This window comes from Aotus nancymaae, unplaced genomic scaffold, assembly GCF_030222135.1.
Source record: "Aotus nancymaae isolate 86718 unplaced genomic scaffold, 86718_ANA_hifiasm-v0.15.2.pri h1tg000097l, whole genome shotgun sequence".
Lineage (NCBI taxonomy): Eukaryota > Metazoa > Chordata > Mammalia > Primates > Aotidae > Aotus > Aotus nancymaae.
The window spans coordinates 1,727,306-1,745,682 of NW_026988512.1; the positions used below are offsets into that span (position 1 = coordinate 1,727,306).

At 38.0% G+C, this 18,377-nt stretch overlaps 1 protein-coding gene across 3 annotated transcripts in view; it reads right to left on the minus strand.

The window, feature by feature from the left end:
• Positions 1-18,377, minus strand: part of KAT6A (lysine acetyltransferase 6A) — a 118,759-nt gene that overhangs the window by 30,370 nt on the left and 70,012 nt on the right. For all 3 annotated transcript variants that reach the window (XM_064369997.1, XM_064369999.1, XM_064369996.1), the window contains 3 exons: positions 15,698-15,833; positions 14,072-14,391; positions 12,200-12,318 (listed from right to left, as the gene is read on the minus strand). In XM_064369997.1, the coding sequence (XP_064226067.1) occupies positions 12,200-12,318; positions 14,072-14,391; positions 15,698-15,833 (575 nt within the window). The remainder of the gene's footprint in view (positions 1-12,199; positions 12,319-14,071; positions 14,392-15,697; positions 15,834-18,377) is intronic.

An 18,377-nucleotide genomic window follows, 5' to 3' on the forward strand; every position in this document is an offset into this window, starting at 1 on the left:
GCCATTGAACTGTACACTTAAAAATGATCTGGTTAAAATAACTTTTTTGTTATATATATTTTATGACAATTTTTTTTTTCAAGTTTTCAGGGCTCCTTAGAATTCAGGATTGTGGATATTGTGACCTGTATAAAGAGTGATACCCAGCTAAGATATAAAAGCTCAGGACACAATATACTACTTACTATCTTTCCTTTCTCCTGAGCCTTTTTGCTCTACACTCAGACTTCTCTTTATTCATCTCCTTTGCTAGTTCTTTTACCATTAAATATGGACAAAAATCTAGAATCCTGCCCTCAGCCCTCTTATCTTTTCTCTCTGGAGGACCCATAATCCAGTGCTCCTGTCAGCTTTCCACTCTCCCCACGCCCTCCTATCTCTCTACACAGCTTTGATTCTAAGGTCTTTCCGTATAACTCCACCCTCTGCATAGACCTTTAACTTCCTTGTTTTCTTCTAATTTAACAACAAAATTCCAACCCCTGTTAAATTCAACTCTTCACACAATCCAAGTTATTACCTCAATGTGAACATGAGTGGTGAAAAACAGAATCATGCTACCCAGTCTCATATGATACTCCTACCCACAAACCTCAAGCAGGCCCTGATGCTCCCTATTCCATTCACTCTTCTGTTCTGAAAGACAACTGCATCCTTTCTCCTCTGCTCAAGTCTCCAACACTGCTTATTCCATCTTCACTTTCAGCCAATGCTTTTGCTTCCTACTGCACTAAACTGAACAAAATCAAAAGAAAACTTGCACATTTTTTTCCACCCACATCTGTCTGCCTCCACCATTGTGCCACACGTCCCGCCTTTCACCAATACTATGGAGAGACTGTCTGAGCTCCTGAGCCCACAGCTTCCGCTTGTGCATGAGATAACACCTTCTGCTCCTTACCCAAAGACATCACCCAACAGTTCCCCTCTTCGGCATCATCAGCTTTCCCTGTACCAGGGCATTCCAACAGCATACAAACGGCTTTTATTCCTTCCATATTTAGAAAAAAAAAGGTGCGGGGTCCAGGCCTACAATTCCAGCACTTTGAGAGGCCAAGGCAGACGGTTCACGACGTCAAGAGATCAAGACCATCCTGGCCAACATGGTGAAACTCCATCTCTACTAAAAATACACAAATTAGCCAGGCTGGTGGCATATGCCTGTAGTCTCAGCTACTCAAGAGGCTGAGGCAAAAGAATCGCTTGAACCCAGGAGGCGGAGGTTACAGTGAGACAAGATCATGCCACTGTACTCCAGCCTGATGAGAGAACAAGACTGTCTCGAAAAAAAGAAAAAAAAGGATATCTTCTTTAGCTCTCACAGCTCTACTCAACTCTCCCTTTCTCTCCTCCTAATTACTGTAAAATACCTCAAAAGAATAGCCACATATTACTACTATGATTAATTTCTCCTTCCATTCTTTCTTGAACTCACTCCAATTATCTTTTTACTCTTCCCTGTCCCAATCACGGAAACAGTTTCTCAAGATCACTTCCTTGTTGCTAAGTTGAATAGTCAATTTTCAGTTCTCACCTTACTTGGTCTATTTGCAGAATTTAAAAACTGACCTTCCTTCTTGCAGCACAATCTTCATGAACTAACCTTCATGGCTTTTTCCTACTTCACTGGCCATTCCTTCCCAGTTTCTCCAATCTCTAAAGGCTGGAATACCCTAGAACTCAAAGTTCTTCTCTTCTCCCTAGTCTCATTTAAAAAAAAAACAACAAAACAATCTACTTCCTGGTGAGTCCTGAACTGAAAATTTCAGCCCAGGCCTGTTCTTTGGACTCCAGAGACACATATTCCACTATCTACTTGATATCCCCTCTTGAACTGTCTCATAAGCACGTCAAGTTTAACGCATCCGAAATCAGACTCCTAAATCTTTTCCCCATATGTATTCTTCCTATTTCCCCATCTCAGTAGATGGCAACTCCATCTTCCAACTGTGTTCTGGCATCGTCTTTGACTCCCTGCTTTCACAATGCATCAACATATCCCAATGGGTCTAACCTTCAAAATATAACTGGAATTCCAATTCCACCACTACCACCATGATCCAAAAATACCACATCTCTTACTTACTTCAATAATTTTAAGAGTCTCCCAAAGTTCTCCCTGCTTCTATACTGCCCACTTCAATCTACACAGGAGCCAGAGTAATCCTGTTAAAACCGAAGTCATTCTTCTGCTCAAAACCCTCCCAGGGTTCCTGTTTCATTCAGAGTAAAAGTCAAAGTCCTTACAACAGCCAAGAAGACCCTACAAAAGCTGAGCCTTCCATTACTTTTCTGTCCTTGTCATCTGCTATTTTGAGCCTTACTTACTTAGCTCTAATCACACTGGCCTCTTTGATCATACCAAACACAAATCATGACTCAGGGTCTATGCATTTCCTGTTCCTAAGCCTGGAATGCTATTCCCCCAAATACCTACATGGTTCATTCCCTCACCTCCTTCAGTTTTTGCTAAATGTCAGAAAGACAGTCCTCAACCCACCAATTTAACATTGCACACATTAATCCTCTCCCTCTGAATTCTCCCTCTTTCTCCCCTGCTTTTAGTACATAACATTACCACAGGAATATCATTTATTTTATCCCATTCCAACCCAAACTAAACTGTAAGCTCCCAAGAGTAAGGATTTTTTTTTTTTAATGTTTTGTTCACTACTAAATCTCCAGTGCTTGGAACATGGTAACCAGTTCTCAGTAATATTTATTATTAAATATTATCTATGATAAAAACTTTATCAACAATCACCTGTGTGCTAATAACATTGCAAATCTCCTACTCAAGATCTCCTGTATATACATGTACACACCCATCTTAGATTTCACACAATTCCATAACTATGTAAGCATGGTCTTGTCTTCCAACTAAATAAGCCCTTCTTCCTATATGCCTACATTTAATAACATCATCTACTCCAAACAGAACACTAGAAGACCTACTTGGTTCTGCCCTCTCCTTCTGTCCTAACTCCCAATCCAATAGTAGTCTTTTCCGTTTTATCTTAAGTCTTTCTCAAAAAGATTATCTATGTCTCCTGTCTATCTCTTCTGCTTTCATTTAGGTCCTAGTCACTTCTCATTTTGACTATTGTAATCATCTGACTGGTCCCTTGCTCAGGTTTTCTTCAATTCATTGATCACAGTATCACCAGAGTTGAGTTTCTAAAATGCAAACATGTCATCCACTTTTTAAAAATTCTTTTGCAGTTCCTCAAGAGCTGTTTAGCTACTATTTAACTACTTTAAAGAGCTACTTTACCTGCAAGATAAAGTACAAACTCCTTAATATGAAACACAAAATCTTCATGATCTAGTACCTTTCTAATCTCACCTCTTATTTGAACTCCAACCAACTACATACAGCTCCAAAATTTCAACAAGATTTCTCATCCAAACTTTCTTCTAGAAATGCCTTCTTCCTCTTCTCCAATAAGCTCTTACTCATCCCTTCAACACCATACACAAATGTTACCTCCTCTATGAAGACTTAAAATTTTAGTTAAAATGATAACATCCCCTAGATGTCTTCCTGTTCATTCTTAATGCATCTTATGTATATCTCCATAGTAATACTATTTCATAACTTAAACAGTTAAGAATTAAGGCCATAGAGTCAGAATACCTGGGTTCAAATATTGACTCTGATACTTAACAATTTATAACTCTAGGTAAAATAATTCTTCTAATGTTTCCTTCTTCACTTGTAAAATGAGGACAAGTAAGTAATAAGGTTGCATTAAATGAAACAAATTGATATACAATGCTGAATACAGTACTTGGCATACAGTAAGAGGGTACTAACCACATGGCTTTAATTATTCATTTATACAATAGTCCCCCTTTTCCACCCACTGGGAATATATTGTTTCAGAACCCACAGTGAATGCCTGAAAACTGCAGTTAGTATTAAATGTTATACAAGTTGAGTATCCCTAATCTGAAAATCTGAAACCTGAAATGCTCCAAAATCTGAGCACTAATGATACTCAAAAGAAATGCTCATTAGAACGTTGCAGATTTTGGATTTAGGATGTTCGACTGCTAAGTAGATGACACAAATATTTCAAAATCTGGAAAAAAAAATCGAAATCCAAAACACTTCTGCTCCTAAGCATTTTGGATAAGGGATATTCAACCCATAGATACTATATTTTTTCCTATACATACATACATACCTGTGATAACATTTAATTTATAAATTAGGCACAGTAAGAGATTAACAACAATAACTAAAAATAGAACAATTACAACAATGTACTATAACAAAAGTTACGTGAATGTGGTCTCAAAACATTCTATTGCATGGTATGCACCCTTCTGATGATAACGAGAAGAAGAGGAGGAAATGATGATAGTAAAATTCAGACCTTGGCTAACCAAGGGTAACTGAAACCATGGAAAGCAAAACCATAGATAAGAGGGGGATTACTGTAAATATAAGAGATAGGGAGATTACTGACCCATCAGATCAACAAATATTTGAGGACCTACTACGTGCAAGTCACATTGTGGAGATGATATAGAAAACATAGTATCTGCCCATAAAGGAGTTATAAGACAGGCAGTCCTTATTTTTTATGGCACTGTGTTAAAGGGAACATGTACACATCAGAATTGTGTCCTTCCTTCTGAGGTGACAGATTTCACCTTAGTTCTGATATGCATGGGTTTTGTGTGTGTTGTAATAAAACTTTATTTATGAACACTGACATTTTTCACATGTCCCTAAATATTATTCTTTTTATTTCTGTCCAACTGTTTAAAAACATTAAAACCATCCTTAGCTTGCAGGTCATACAAAACTGGCTGTGGATGGGACTGGGCCATGGGCCATATTTGTCAACCCCAACACAGATAAAGCAGTTTCTAAGCTGTATCTATGCTCTCAAAAATGACTTTCTGCATTATCTTTATGATTCTTTTTATCATTCAAAACATCCTCTTATCTAGCCAAGATGAACTTTCCCAACTGGCTTCAAACCACTTTCTTTATTACAGTGTCAGAGAACCTGGAAGTCATCTTTGATCATCTCCTGTTCCTTCAGGCAATCTTAGTTCAACAAGCATGAGTTTCAGTTAACATTACACCATGCAAAGCAAGGAATGCCTGGAGTTTAATTTGAGATAAAACGGAATGGAACATCTGTTGGGCAATGATAAGTAATACATTGAATTACTAGTATTCAGCTGGATTCTGGAGGGTTTTGAAAGCTAGTAACAGGATGTTAGCTTTGGTATGATAGGATTTTCAGGCACCCCCATGACATCTTTTTGCTGTTGTTTAAGTGATTTCTCCTAGATAATGTTCAAAGTAGGGATGGGAAGTTGGGAGATGTTTGGTGTGTTAAGGCATTTACCCATTAAATATAAGTCACATATTAAAGGCTGCATAGATGTATTTTTAGTTCATTGAATAATTCAGCACGACTTTAAGTACTTTAGATAGTAATTAAGACCGTAGGAACTGGAAGAAGCTAGCACAGTTCAAATCCTCGGCCGAGTCACCTTAGTTGAGCAAGTCATGATTAGGTTTGTTGAAAAGATTAAATGAGTTGATATTTGCACAGCATTCAGAGCACTATGCCATTCATGCAGTGCGTGCCAGATAAACATGAGCTTCTGCTTGCTATCTCAGTGGCAGGTTCTTGGAATACATAGATAAGCAGATAATATGTCTTTGCCCTCCTGCTGGAATTATTTACTGTAGTCTCCCCTTATCCTCAGCTTTGCTTGCATAGGTTACCTGTCGTCAACTTTGGTGCAAATTTTATCATCTCACACTGTCAGAAGGGTGAGTACTGCACAACAGTACAATAAGATATGCAGAGAGAGAGAGACCACATTCACATAACTTTTATTACAGTATATTGTTAAAAATTGTTTTATTAATATTTTATCATGCCTAATTTATAAATTAAACTTTAGCACAGGTATGTATGTATAGGAAAAAACACAGTACAGTACATAGAGGGTTCAGCACCATCCAAAGTTTCAGGCATCTACTAGGGATCTTGGAGCATATCACTGGTGGATAAGTGGGGACTCCTGTACAGTAGTCATTTCTTCCTCAAAGCTGAAGTTAATGTTGTTTACTCCATCTGATAAGCCCTAATTCTGTCCATTTACCTAAATCCTCATCATTCCTTAGGCCTGTTGCTTCTGTGATCATCTCAGACTGCACCAATTCTCACACATTTTGGTATACTGTGAACATCGGAGACAAGTCTGAATCATTTAATAGAGCAATGCATTACATTTCACTGGTACTCTAAGCATCTGCTGTGTATCTTCCTATACACCTTTACCTACCTGCATTTAGCACATGCCTAATGATTTTGCTACCCCCATAAGATACTGCATACAGAATAATGTAGGATGTTCTTGTGATTAAGAGTACAGAATTGAAAGTCACACAGGCCTAAGTTTTCATTTTCATTTTGGCTCCACTATTACTAACATAAAAACTTACGAGGAAATCACTGAACTAAAAGTGTTGGTTTCCTCATATGTAAAATGGGGATAACACCCCTACATCATAGGGTTAATAAAGTTGTTGAATGTAGCTTACTGTATTTTTAATAATGATTTAACTCTTCATGCAAAGAAAAAATTTTAATAACCTAGAAAGATTTCAAAAATGCTCTGTAACTTTCCAGAACCACACAAAACCCAAAGGAATCCTTCAAAATCAGAAAGCATTAAAATTCATATGAAAAGATAATGTGCTCTTTGATATTTTATGTAAAAATCATTCTATATATTTCAAGAAGGCTGTCATGCTCCACTGGAATGAGCTGAATACAAATGCTTCTTTCTACTGAAAGAGGCTTTTAAGAAAAATTATTTCTCCAAGCTCTTAAGATCATAGTTGAAATAAAATTCTAGAACAAAAAACTATACTACTAATTGTTTTATGCTTCCACTTTTGTGTTCACAAGTGGCTCTTTTTCATGGAAGTGTACATTGTATAGCAAATGATGGAACACAGTACTAGGCAAACTACATTCACACTTCCACTACTGCCTGCAATAATTTTTTTAAAAAATCAAAACCACTGGGTAGAGTGGCTCATGCCTGTAATCCCAGCACTTTGGGAGGCTGAGGCAGGTGGCTCACCTGAGGTCAGGAGTTCAAGACCAGCCTGGCCAACATGGTGAAACCCCGTCTCTACTAAAAATGCAAAAATTATCTGGGCGTGGTGTTACACACTTGTAGTCCCAGCTACTCGGGAGGCTGAGGCAGGAGAATCACTTGAACCCAGGAGGTGGAGGTTGTGGTGAGTCGAGATTGCAGCACTGCACTCGAGCCTGGGTGACAGAGCGAGACTGTCTCAACAACAACAAAAAAGTCAAAACCAATTAATAGCTGACTCTTTTTGAAAAAATCTTGCTAAACATTTCAATTATCTTTGACTTAGATAATGTTCCACGCAAAGTTTAATTATTTTCAATACAGTCCCTTCCAGAGTATAAGCTCTAAGAGAATAGAAAGTACGTCTTTGTGATAACCCCTACACACAGCATAGTTTCTAGAACACAGCAGGCACTCAATATTCAATGGGTTGTTAGTTGGATGAACTCTAATATTAATTGCTTCATTATTTGTCTTTTGCTGGTGCTGCTGTAAGACTACCAAAGACCCTGTAATAAAATATTCCTGCAAAATTTTTGAAACACAGGTTCAAGCAGCTTCTAAGCTGTATCTATGCTCTCAAATACGACTTTCTGCATTGTATTTATGAATCTTTTTAATGTTCAAAATGTCCTCTTACCTAGTCAACTTTCCCAACTGGCTTCAAACCACTTTCTTTATTAAGTTAGAGAACGTGGAAGTCATCTTTGATCACCTCTTGTTCCTTCAAGCTAAACGTTAAACCCATCACTAAGTTCTGCTGATTCCATCTCCAAAATATATCTCAATCCATTCACTTCTCTCCCATTTCTACCACCACCCCTCTAGTCCTAGCTAGCATCTCATATCATCCTGATCGCTGGAATAGCCTGCAAAGTGGTTTCCGAGCTTCCAGTCTTGCTTAATTCCAAACCACTCTTCATGTAGTGGCCGAGACAAACCAATTTTTAATAAAATTGATCCTGCTGTTTCCTTGCTAAAAACCATTCAATGGCTTCCCAATGCAATTATGATAAAAACCCCAATCCTAACTTCTGGCCTCGGTCTGTTTCCCCAGCTTCACCTGGTGTGACTCTTTTGTTCACTGTACTTGAGTTACACTGAACTTTAGTTCCTCAAATTTATCAACGTCTTTCACTCCTTAGATGTTTATATGGGCAGGCTTCTTGTCTCTGTAATATTCTTCTCTAGCTCTTTACTCTGCTGACTTTCGAATCATCTTTTGGAACGTATAAATTGTTACTTCTTCGAAAGTCTTCCCTTGTCGTAAACCGTCCAACCCCAACCCTCAGCACTGTAGCCCAGCCCATCAGAACCCCTAGCTGAATTCTTATTTCCTTCCTACCATCAGTTTGTAAGTACAGTTTTATTTTTATGAGTGTTTATTATCTGTCTATTCATGAAACTAAAAGCTTTGTGAAGGCAGAGTCTGTGTCTTTTTGTTTGTCTTATAGTTCTGGCATCAAGGCAGGTGCATGATGCTAAATGAGTAAGCCTCATGGAGAAATAGCACCATCATCAGCATTTCAGTGCACTGCCAACAAAAATAAGCACGAATTAGACTTTCAAGATCTAGCTGTTTATTTCCTTGGTGCCAATACATAGACAATCATGAGTTTAATCAAATGCTGGGAAGAAACATAGGATTAGCTAGATTACCATCAATATGCATTTACACTGTCTCCCCGAGCCTCAGCACCCCGTTTAACTCTCTCTGGTCACCCTTCTCGCATCGTTCTATTATTTCAACTCCTGCCCCATTTCTCCCAGAAGAAAATTTCATTCAAATATCCATTCACTAAACAAATATTTACTGAGCCTTTACTATATTCCAAATACTCAGTAGGCAGCGGTGACCAAAAAGAAAGTCCTCATTCTCAAGGCACTTATATTCTAGAAATAAAAAATTTAAATTCAAAAGGTGGTAAGTACTATGCAGAAAAAGCAGGCAGGTCAGGGGATAGAGTGACACAATAGGCTGTAAGCTATCTTCGTGTGAGAGTCAGGAATGTCTCTGGTAAGATGACATATAACCAAGACCTAAATGGAATGATCCTACTAAATCATCAACTCTAGAGGAAGGGCCATCGAGGTAAGGTGCAGTGACTACAAAGGCCCAAGGCAGGCATGCTTGGTGTGTCTGATAAAGAGAAGAAGAGCAGCCAAAGAAGGAGGCAGGCACAAGATCATATACAGCCTTGAAGATGAGAGGACAGACTCTTCTTTTTTTTTTATTATTAATTCTAAAGAAGACTGAAAGACATGAAAGGTTTTCTGAGCAAGGGAGTGGGATAATCCAACTTACGTTTGAAAATAATTACCCTGGCTCCCGTGTAAAGAATATAGAGTAGAGAGTGGGATGGAGGCAAAAGCAGAAGCAAGTTTAGTCTGGAGGCGATTATAGCAGCTCAAGACAGAGATGACGGTGAGTTGGCAGTAGCAAATACAGACATATTCTGAAGGTGGAATCATTAGGATTTGCTGATGGACTGAATGTGAAGTATGACAGAGGAAAAAATCAAGATGACATCGCTGTAGGCCTAAGCAGGTACAGGACAGAGCTACCATTTACTCTTACTGACCACTTAAAGAAGCCACGATCTATGGCTACAACAATACGAGCCTAGAATATCTTGCTGTGGCCAGAAGTAAACAAAAGTGATGAGGATGTGTTAAAAGGACACATGAGCTTCTAGAAAGGAGTTCTCCTCTGCCTAAATTTGGAACAATTTAAGCATCAAAATAAATACTAACAGCAATGAATTACAACCCATAAAATAATCTACAAGTTTAAACAAAATGAGTAAATAAACAGAAAGAAGAAAAAGCTTTTCCTTACAGTAGAATGCCAACTAATAAATGACAAAGAAATGATAGAATTAGAAAGTAATGTTTGGCCACCAACAAAATAAATGATTCAGGCAAGAATCATCTCTAGATGCTAAATATGGCAGATAAAAGTTTGATTAAAAACAGGATATTTGCATTTCTTTCTCAAAGTATGTCCTCCCAAGATACTTAATTATATGTAGAAAACAATAATGTTAGAGAAGAAACATGGACACCACCTAAACCAGGTGGTCACTGTTAGTGGCACCTGCAATGAGAACTCAGATATTACGCGGCTCCTGATGTGACACACTGAGGAGGACACGGTGCACCTGCAGGATTTTCTAATCATGATGAAAAACAAAACAAGTTCAAAGTGATGACATTCTGTAAAATAAATGACTTGTGTGCTTCAAAACTGTCAAGGTCATCAAAGATAAAGACTGAGGAACTGTTCCCAATTGGAAGGAGACTAGAGATACGTGACAACTAAATTAGACACTAGTACTTGATTTGGGTTAAATTCCTGATTTGATGATTGGACCATGGTCATGTGTGAGAACATTTTTGTTTTTGGGAAATACATACAAATAATTAGGAGTAAAGGGATATTCACATTATGTCTGCAACTTAGGAAAACAAACAAACAAACAAACAAACAAACAGTTCTTCCAGTCAGGAAGAACGTAACTACTGCCCCCTTTCAGTTCCCACTGAAGTCCACGTAGATTTCTACTAGAGCATCTGTAATAACTCATTAGCAGGAAAGGAAACAAGCTTTGAGAGCAACTTGCCCAAAGCTGAAGTTAGTAAATGACAGACCAAGACTTGAACCCAGGTCCACCTAACTCAAAGCTAACATTTTGTTAAATCATAATACAGCAGAATGCTGAGTAAATGTGTGCTATTTGTACTGCTGTTTTATTTTTTCAAAATATTCACATAATGACCAACATCACAGTCTATTCACCACTGGGTCTCTTAATACGAAGAGTTTTCCCTAGAATCCTTGGCATCAGCCTTAGAAATTCTTACTTTCGAGATAAGAGATAAGAGAACTTGGCTTACATGGCACATTTGTTGATGGCAAAGAAGGAAAAGACAAAAAATAAATGAACATAATCTGTAAGAGCCTCTATAATCTAGTCCCTGCACTTTTCCAACCTCACCTCCTGCCATTCTCCACACCCTATATTCTTTATCTTAAGCCATTTTAATTCCCACAATTAAGTAAGCATGTTTTCCCCTATCTTCAAGTCTATTCCAACTTCACTTCTGTTCCTTCTGATTATATGGGAACGAAATCGCTGTTATGCTGATAAACTCCTACATATCCTTTCAGACCCCTCAATGAATCCTCCTCTGACCTCCCCAGGCAGAAGTAGAAGCTGGCTTCCCTATTCTCCCAAAACACTGTGTATTCTGTAATTGAACTTTTCATGTTAATGACATTATTTATTTACAAATCTCTCCTATGGTTCAAGGAAAGAATTCAGTCATTCACTGGCATCTCCAGCATCTGGCACATACACAGACTCTTGGGCTATATATTTATATTCTTGCCATATGTCACAAAAAATTGCAATTTTTTTTTTTTTTTTTTTTGGTGACCGAGTCTCACTCTGTCACCCAGGCTAGAGGGCAGTGGCATGATCTCAGCTCACTGCAGCCTCCGCTTCACAGACTCAAGCGTTACTACTGCCTCATGCTACTAAATAGCTTCGACTACAGGTGTGTGCCACCCTACCTGGCTAATTTTTGTATTTTTTGTAGAGCTAGGATTTTGCCATGTTGCCCAGGCTGGTCTTGAACTCCTGGATTCAAGCAATTCACCCATCTTGGTGTCCCAAAGTGCTAGGATTATAGGCGTGAAATACGTGAAATAATTCTTGAATTAATAAATATGGGTGCTTTACCACTCATGAGAAGCTTTTTTGTTTTTGGTGAAATCCCAAATTATTCTTCATACAGTAAGACAAAAAATAAATAAACCAAGCTTATTTAATGCTGATAGTCAAATCCACGTGCTTATCTGCAAAACCAAAGCAGCTTATCATGGGTTTGAAAGGACTATTATAACCAGCAGAACTACATATACGCACAAAGCACAACTACTCTGAGGTTAGGCAAACTGCTATTACTGCTTAACCCAGAATTAATTAATCTGCTGTTTCTCAGCCATGAACAAGTTGCTTGATTGTCCAACCTGAATATCCAACTTTACCTGCAGTGCTTGTTCTTGGATATCACGAAATAATTCCATATCTTTCTCAGTCATGATTTCCTGGCTCCCAAAAAGTCGCTCCTCATTTTCTTGTTTGCCATCCCAGCCATCCTGATTGTCTGCATATAAAGAAAGAACTCACATGTTAACTATCTTTAGATTAGTAAATGAATTAGAAAAAATTTCAAGTCTTTATTTCAATTTGAAGAACTTAATATATAACAAAGAACAATACAGCATTAAACTGACTCCTAGAAGAATACTACTCAATAAATATTTATGTATTACATGTGCTTTATAGTGGAAATCTGAATTGTCTTAGAGCTTCTGAAAATATTACATAGCTAAATTTAAACTTCATTAAAAGATTGTCATCTGTTATTAACACAAGAAGAAAAAGGTCAAGGACTCAATGTTGACAGCATTCCCAAACTGGAAGAAAAAAGTACAATCTAAAGGTACTATATGACTTTAATGCCCCCTAGTGCATGACACAGATAGATGCAGGCACAGTTCTAATAGAGCATTCGGTACTTAAACTTTATAATTCATAAAGAAAATGACAGAGCCTATTAAAGCAAATGTTCACACCAATGCCTAAAGCTCAATATTGGTTCTCTATACACTTTATACATTTTCTCTAACAATTTCTGGTTCAAAAGCTTTCTAGTAGATTCTTCTAATAAACCATCTCCAGTACAAATGGTTAATTCAAAAATGTCCTTCATTAGGATTTGCTTTGAGATTCTTTCCAAGTTCAATCTCAACAGACTGCACATTTTCTCAGATAAACATGCTCAGACAGGAGCTTATCTACAGTCTACATGGCTGATAAAGACATGAACAGTCTTGAATGCTTAAAGAGTAATTAGTTAATCATCACTGTGGTGAGAAAAACCAATCAATAAAGCATACAAAGGGGACTCTGACAATGAATGACAAGGACGTTCTCTACTGCACTGGACAATCAACCATTTCTGAAAGCAGGAATGACAGCAGTGAATACACTCCCTCACCAAGGAGACATTCAGGGAGGAAACCAAGGTCAGGGAATTCTCTTGCAGCAGATGAGACACTACACCTCTGGCCTTTGTGATCCAAAATGAGTTCATTCTCATTCTACTTTCTTCAGCCCTTTCCCCTTCCTTCATAGGGTTAGTTTCCCTAAATTCAAGGCTGGGCAATGAGAATATGTTAAGCTTTAATTTATTGGAGAGCTAATCAAATTATTCTCCTCTGTCCTGAATGATCTGCAACATTGTTAAGTCCTCTCCACAGATGTTTTCTACTTTGAAAACTAGGAAACTTAGCCTGATACATAAGCAGCCTGGAGCTGTGGTTCTCTATCTCCCTTTTTTAAGTGCAATCCATGAAAACTTACAGCTGTATTTGCCAAGATCTAAAGTAGAAAAGTCAGTGACCTCACGACATCTGCATATATTTTGGTCTTCTCTTCATGCTTAGATCAACAGCATTTTACCCACCTCTATTCTTTCCAGTTTCCTTCCTGGAATAAGCAAGGCATCAAAACATCCACCATATGATTTATTTAGTAATTTATGAAATGTAAAGTTATCCTCAAGGTTACACCCCAAGTTTCTATAGGCAGATTCTTTGTGGGTCTACCAAAAAAGCAGCTTCCTTTTGCCTAAGAGTTCCTACTGTCCCATTCTGCAACTGCATCTCTATCCTCTAAATTCCTGCTATAGTTATTCACCTCAGTATCATCTACATATGTTTTTTCAATGTGTTCTTATATTCTATAACCAATTTTTTATAATCAAATATAAATCTACTCTAGATAATTAGTGTTATCCCAAATAATACACGTATGGAATACTATCTGTTTCTTGGTTTGTTCCAAACTCTTACCTGTGGGCCAATCTGAAGTGCTTGACTTCCTGTTGCTCCTCTTTCTGATTCGATATTGCTCAGAGTAGTCCACCACTTCCCCCCGAGGTTTCCGCCCATCAGGGGAAGGGGTAAAAAATTTGGTAAGGCCATCAATGAGCCCTTTGGTTTTCTTGTTTAACTTCAAGGAGACACTGCTATCTCTGCAGAAGTCCAAGCCATCTATCCGCTCTAAATATCCTTCTTCTGATGATGATGATGCTGATTGGCTGGAAAGAGTGATTTTTCGTTTCCTACCCCTTCCAGGGCCAGTTCGAACTTTGCTGAAGGGACCTTTTGATCTAAAGAATTAAACAGGGGAACGGGTAACTATTAAAAAAGATATTTATAAGGATCCTATTTAATACATAACATATAATTAGTAAGGAACCTACAGCTTTATTAAAATCTGTATTACGAATATTCTGCAAACTATAAATAGTACTCTATGAATGAAAATTAATATTATTAGAAACATCTGCTTCCAGGAAGCCTACTTATAGTGCAAAGAACGGAAGGCCAGGAGTCAGAAGACTTGTTCTAGTCATAATTCTCTCTCTTTCTAGCTATACAACTTGAAGAAAACACGTATTTTCTAAACATTTATGTCAGTGCTTTTATCTGTAAAATGACAATTGGACTAGAAAACAACTAAGATCCTTTCAGGTATAAAGTTCTACTACACTGTGATCTCTGCACCAACTCAAAGTTACATTTTATCTCTAAAACACAAGGACAGGTTATTCTTTGAAAGCCAGGAATCAAAACATCATTTTAGAGGAAAATCAAAGCTTGATTTAAGATTCTGAATATAGACTACAATACTGGTTCTGTACAGTTCAGGTTGCTAATGCCTATTGATTTCAGTTATATCACCCTTAAGATAGTCCTAAGTGTATTCAGTAAAACTTTTGTGAATAAAGGGAAGTTGACAAGCCTGAAGATATTTACATATCATCAAAGGTGAGTTACTACAGAGATATTTTTTAAAAGACAAAACTAGCTACTGAATCTTGCCCCACCTCCTCCAGACATAGCCCAGCTTTCTAGTCCAAAATTTCTGGTTTCTGCTAACAGATGAAAACATTCAAATTATTTCAAATAAGAAGAACACAAAAATGGGACTTAGCCATCAGTTCAATAGGAAGAACGTATCTAGTGATTTCTATACCTAATAGATATTAACAACTGAGACAAGATCAGGAGAGAGACAAGTAAAATGTCACAGTAACAACTTTTTTTTTCCTGTTTTTATATAAGAAAAGCAACATAGGCAATGGTTAGAAGTCAGACTTTGATGCCAGACTACTTGGATTTTCATCCCAGTTCAACATTTACTACGCCTTAATTTCTTCCTTTGAAAAATGAAAGTAACAGCAGCAGCTAGATTTCACTGGGTTATTGGGAGAATTAAACAATTCAATGTAAAAGCGCTTAGAACAGTATCTGGCATTTATTAAGGGCTCCATAAGTGTTAGCCATTATTATTTTATAAAAGTGCCAGATAGGACAATGGAAAATATTTTTCATAGAGAACACAAGTGAATCCTACACTATAGAGAAGATCCTATCCTTTTCTCCCCTCACCTTGCCACAAGTACAACTTACACCGTGTTTTGTTTCTTTAACCTGTTTTTTGGACGTCCTATTGGATTAGCATAGCGCCGTTTTATCTGTGCTGCCTTCTTTTGTAGAAGTTTTCGTCCTTTTTTCCTAGGTCGACATATTTGACATATCCACATGCCTATAAAAAAATAAAATTCCACATACAAGTATGACAGATATAAATACACTGAAAGGTTTCAGATAGTCTAAGTCAGGATCTTAATTTTTTCAAGTAAAAGATTCATTGGAAAATCTGATGAATAACCCCCCAAAATAAACATTAAAACATATACATACTAAATTCTACAAATAATTGGAAGACACTCACATACACCTTGAAGCCTACACTGGAAGTCCACTGACAGCTAAATATCCCTGCTATACATCTAGCACCCAGATATTGGTATCTAATTACTATCCTACAAAAACAAAAAGAAAAACAAAAGCCAGGTTTCCACATAATGTTTGATTCCAGGTCAGGGGAGGGATTATACTGCAACTTCTTGTAGTGCCAAAAAACAAAGAAGTAATTTTTCAAAATGGGGGCATGTCAAAAGGATCCAGGACTTAAAAGAGTTCCCAACAGCCAAATGTGGGACAATTTGGATAAAAATAATCACAGCAGTGGATTATAACCCCTAGAATAAAATGATATCCTTAAGTCCATAATGATATAAATAAATGAATGAATAAATGAAACAAAGGAATAGCTCTTCCTTATCGCAGCATTCCAATTAATAAACATAGAAAGAATGATGAAAAAAGAAAATCACTGTTATGCAAACACCACTGACAGATGCTAAAGTTAGTGAGCAAATGGAAAAAAGAGTAACTTTAACATATCTATCAAGTTGCTTCACTGTAACCAAGAGATCAAAATTAACACTCCTAGTATAAGACATGTCATCACTATTATAAACCCCTGCTATGATGCACTGAGAAAGGCACAACATCACTTCCGTGGTATTCTTGCCAAAATTTACAGCTTCAATTTAATCATGAGAAAGTAACAGGCAAACCCAAACTGAGGAGCTTTCTAAAAAATAATAGACCAGTTCTCTTCAAAAGTGTCAAGGTCAGTTAAGACAAAGGTCGAGCCGGGCGCAGTGGCTCACGCCTGTAATCCCAGCACTTTGGGAGGCTGAGGCGGGTGGATCACGAGGTCAAGAGATCGAGACCATCCTGGTCAACATGGTGAAACCCCGTCTCTACTAAAAATACAAAAAATTAGCTGGGCATGGTGGTGCGTGCCTGTAATCCCAGCTACTCGGGAGACTGAGGCAGGAGAATTGCCTGAACCCAGGAGGCGGAGGTTGTGGTGAGCCGAGATCGCGCCATTGCACTCCAGCCCGGGTAACAAGAGCGAAACTCCGTCTCAAAAAAAAAAAAAAAAGACAAAGGTCGAGGAATTATCACAGACAGGAGGAGACTAAGAAAGTATGACAACTACATGTAATGTGACATCGTGGGTAGGATCCTGGACCAGAAATTCAAATAAGGTCTATAGTTTAGTTAATTGGAGCCTATCAATGTTCACTTCTTGGTTTCAATAATTATACTCTTTTGTAAGCTGATAACATTAGGGGAAGCTAGGCTAAAGGATACAGTGAGAGCTCTCTGTACTGCTTTGGCCACTTTTCTGTAAGGCTAGAATAATTTCAAACTAAAATGTTACCTGTCTCAAGCTGCTATATAATCTCTTATGTAGAAGTTAAACACAGGAAAGGAGTCCTAAGAAAATCTTTCTTGGCTGAGCACAGTGGCTCACATCTGTAATCCCAGCACATGAAAGGTCGAAGTGGGCAGATCACCTGAGGTCAGGAGTTTGAGACCAGCCTGGCCAACATGGCGAAAACCTATCTCTACAAAAAAATTAGCTGGGCATAGTGGTATGCCTGTAATCCCAGCCACCTGGAAAGCTGAGGCAGGAGAGTTGCTTGAACCCAGGAGGCAGAGGCTGCAGTGAGCCGAGATAGTGCCACTGCACTCTAGCCTGAGCGACAGAGCAAGACTCCATCTTCACCCCAACCCCCCAGCCAAAAAAAATCTTTCTTATCTTAAGGATTCTAAGAAGGTCCTTTGCTCAGACTTCAAATATAGAAAAGGTATTTATTTTTTAATATTTATAAATTTAAGACTTTTCAAAAAGTAACAATCAGTAAGTGAATTCAGGCCAGGCGCGGTGGCTCACTCCTATAATCCCAGCACTTTGGGAGGCCGTAGTGGACGGGATCACTTGAGGCCCAGAGTTCCAGACCAGCCTGGCCAACATGGGGAAACCCCATCTCTAGGAAAAATAAAAAAAATTAGCTGGGTGTGGTGGCACACCCCTGTAGTCACAGCTATTTGGGAGGCTGAGGCAGAGACTCGCTTGAACCTGGTAGGCGGAGATCGCAATGAGCCAAAATCATGCCACTGCACTCCAGCCTGGGTGAAAGTGTGAGACTCCATCTGGGGGGTAGGGAATAAGTGAATTCAAGTAAAAACCTCAAGTGGTAACATGGCTACAAAGTATGGTTAAGTCCTTTCCCATCAACAGAAAACTTTTTCCAAACAAATGATATGAAATATCCTATAGGCATTTTACTTAAGAAACCCATAAATTATAAAATCAGAGTTAAAATGGAATTTGTGATAGGACAAAAAGGAGTAACTGACTGAAGTTTTTTTAAAAAGAAACCAT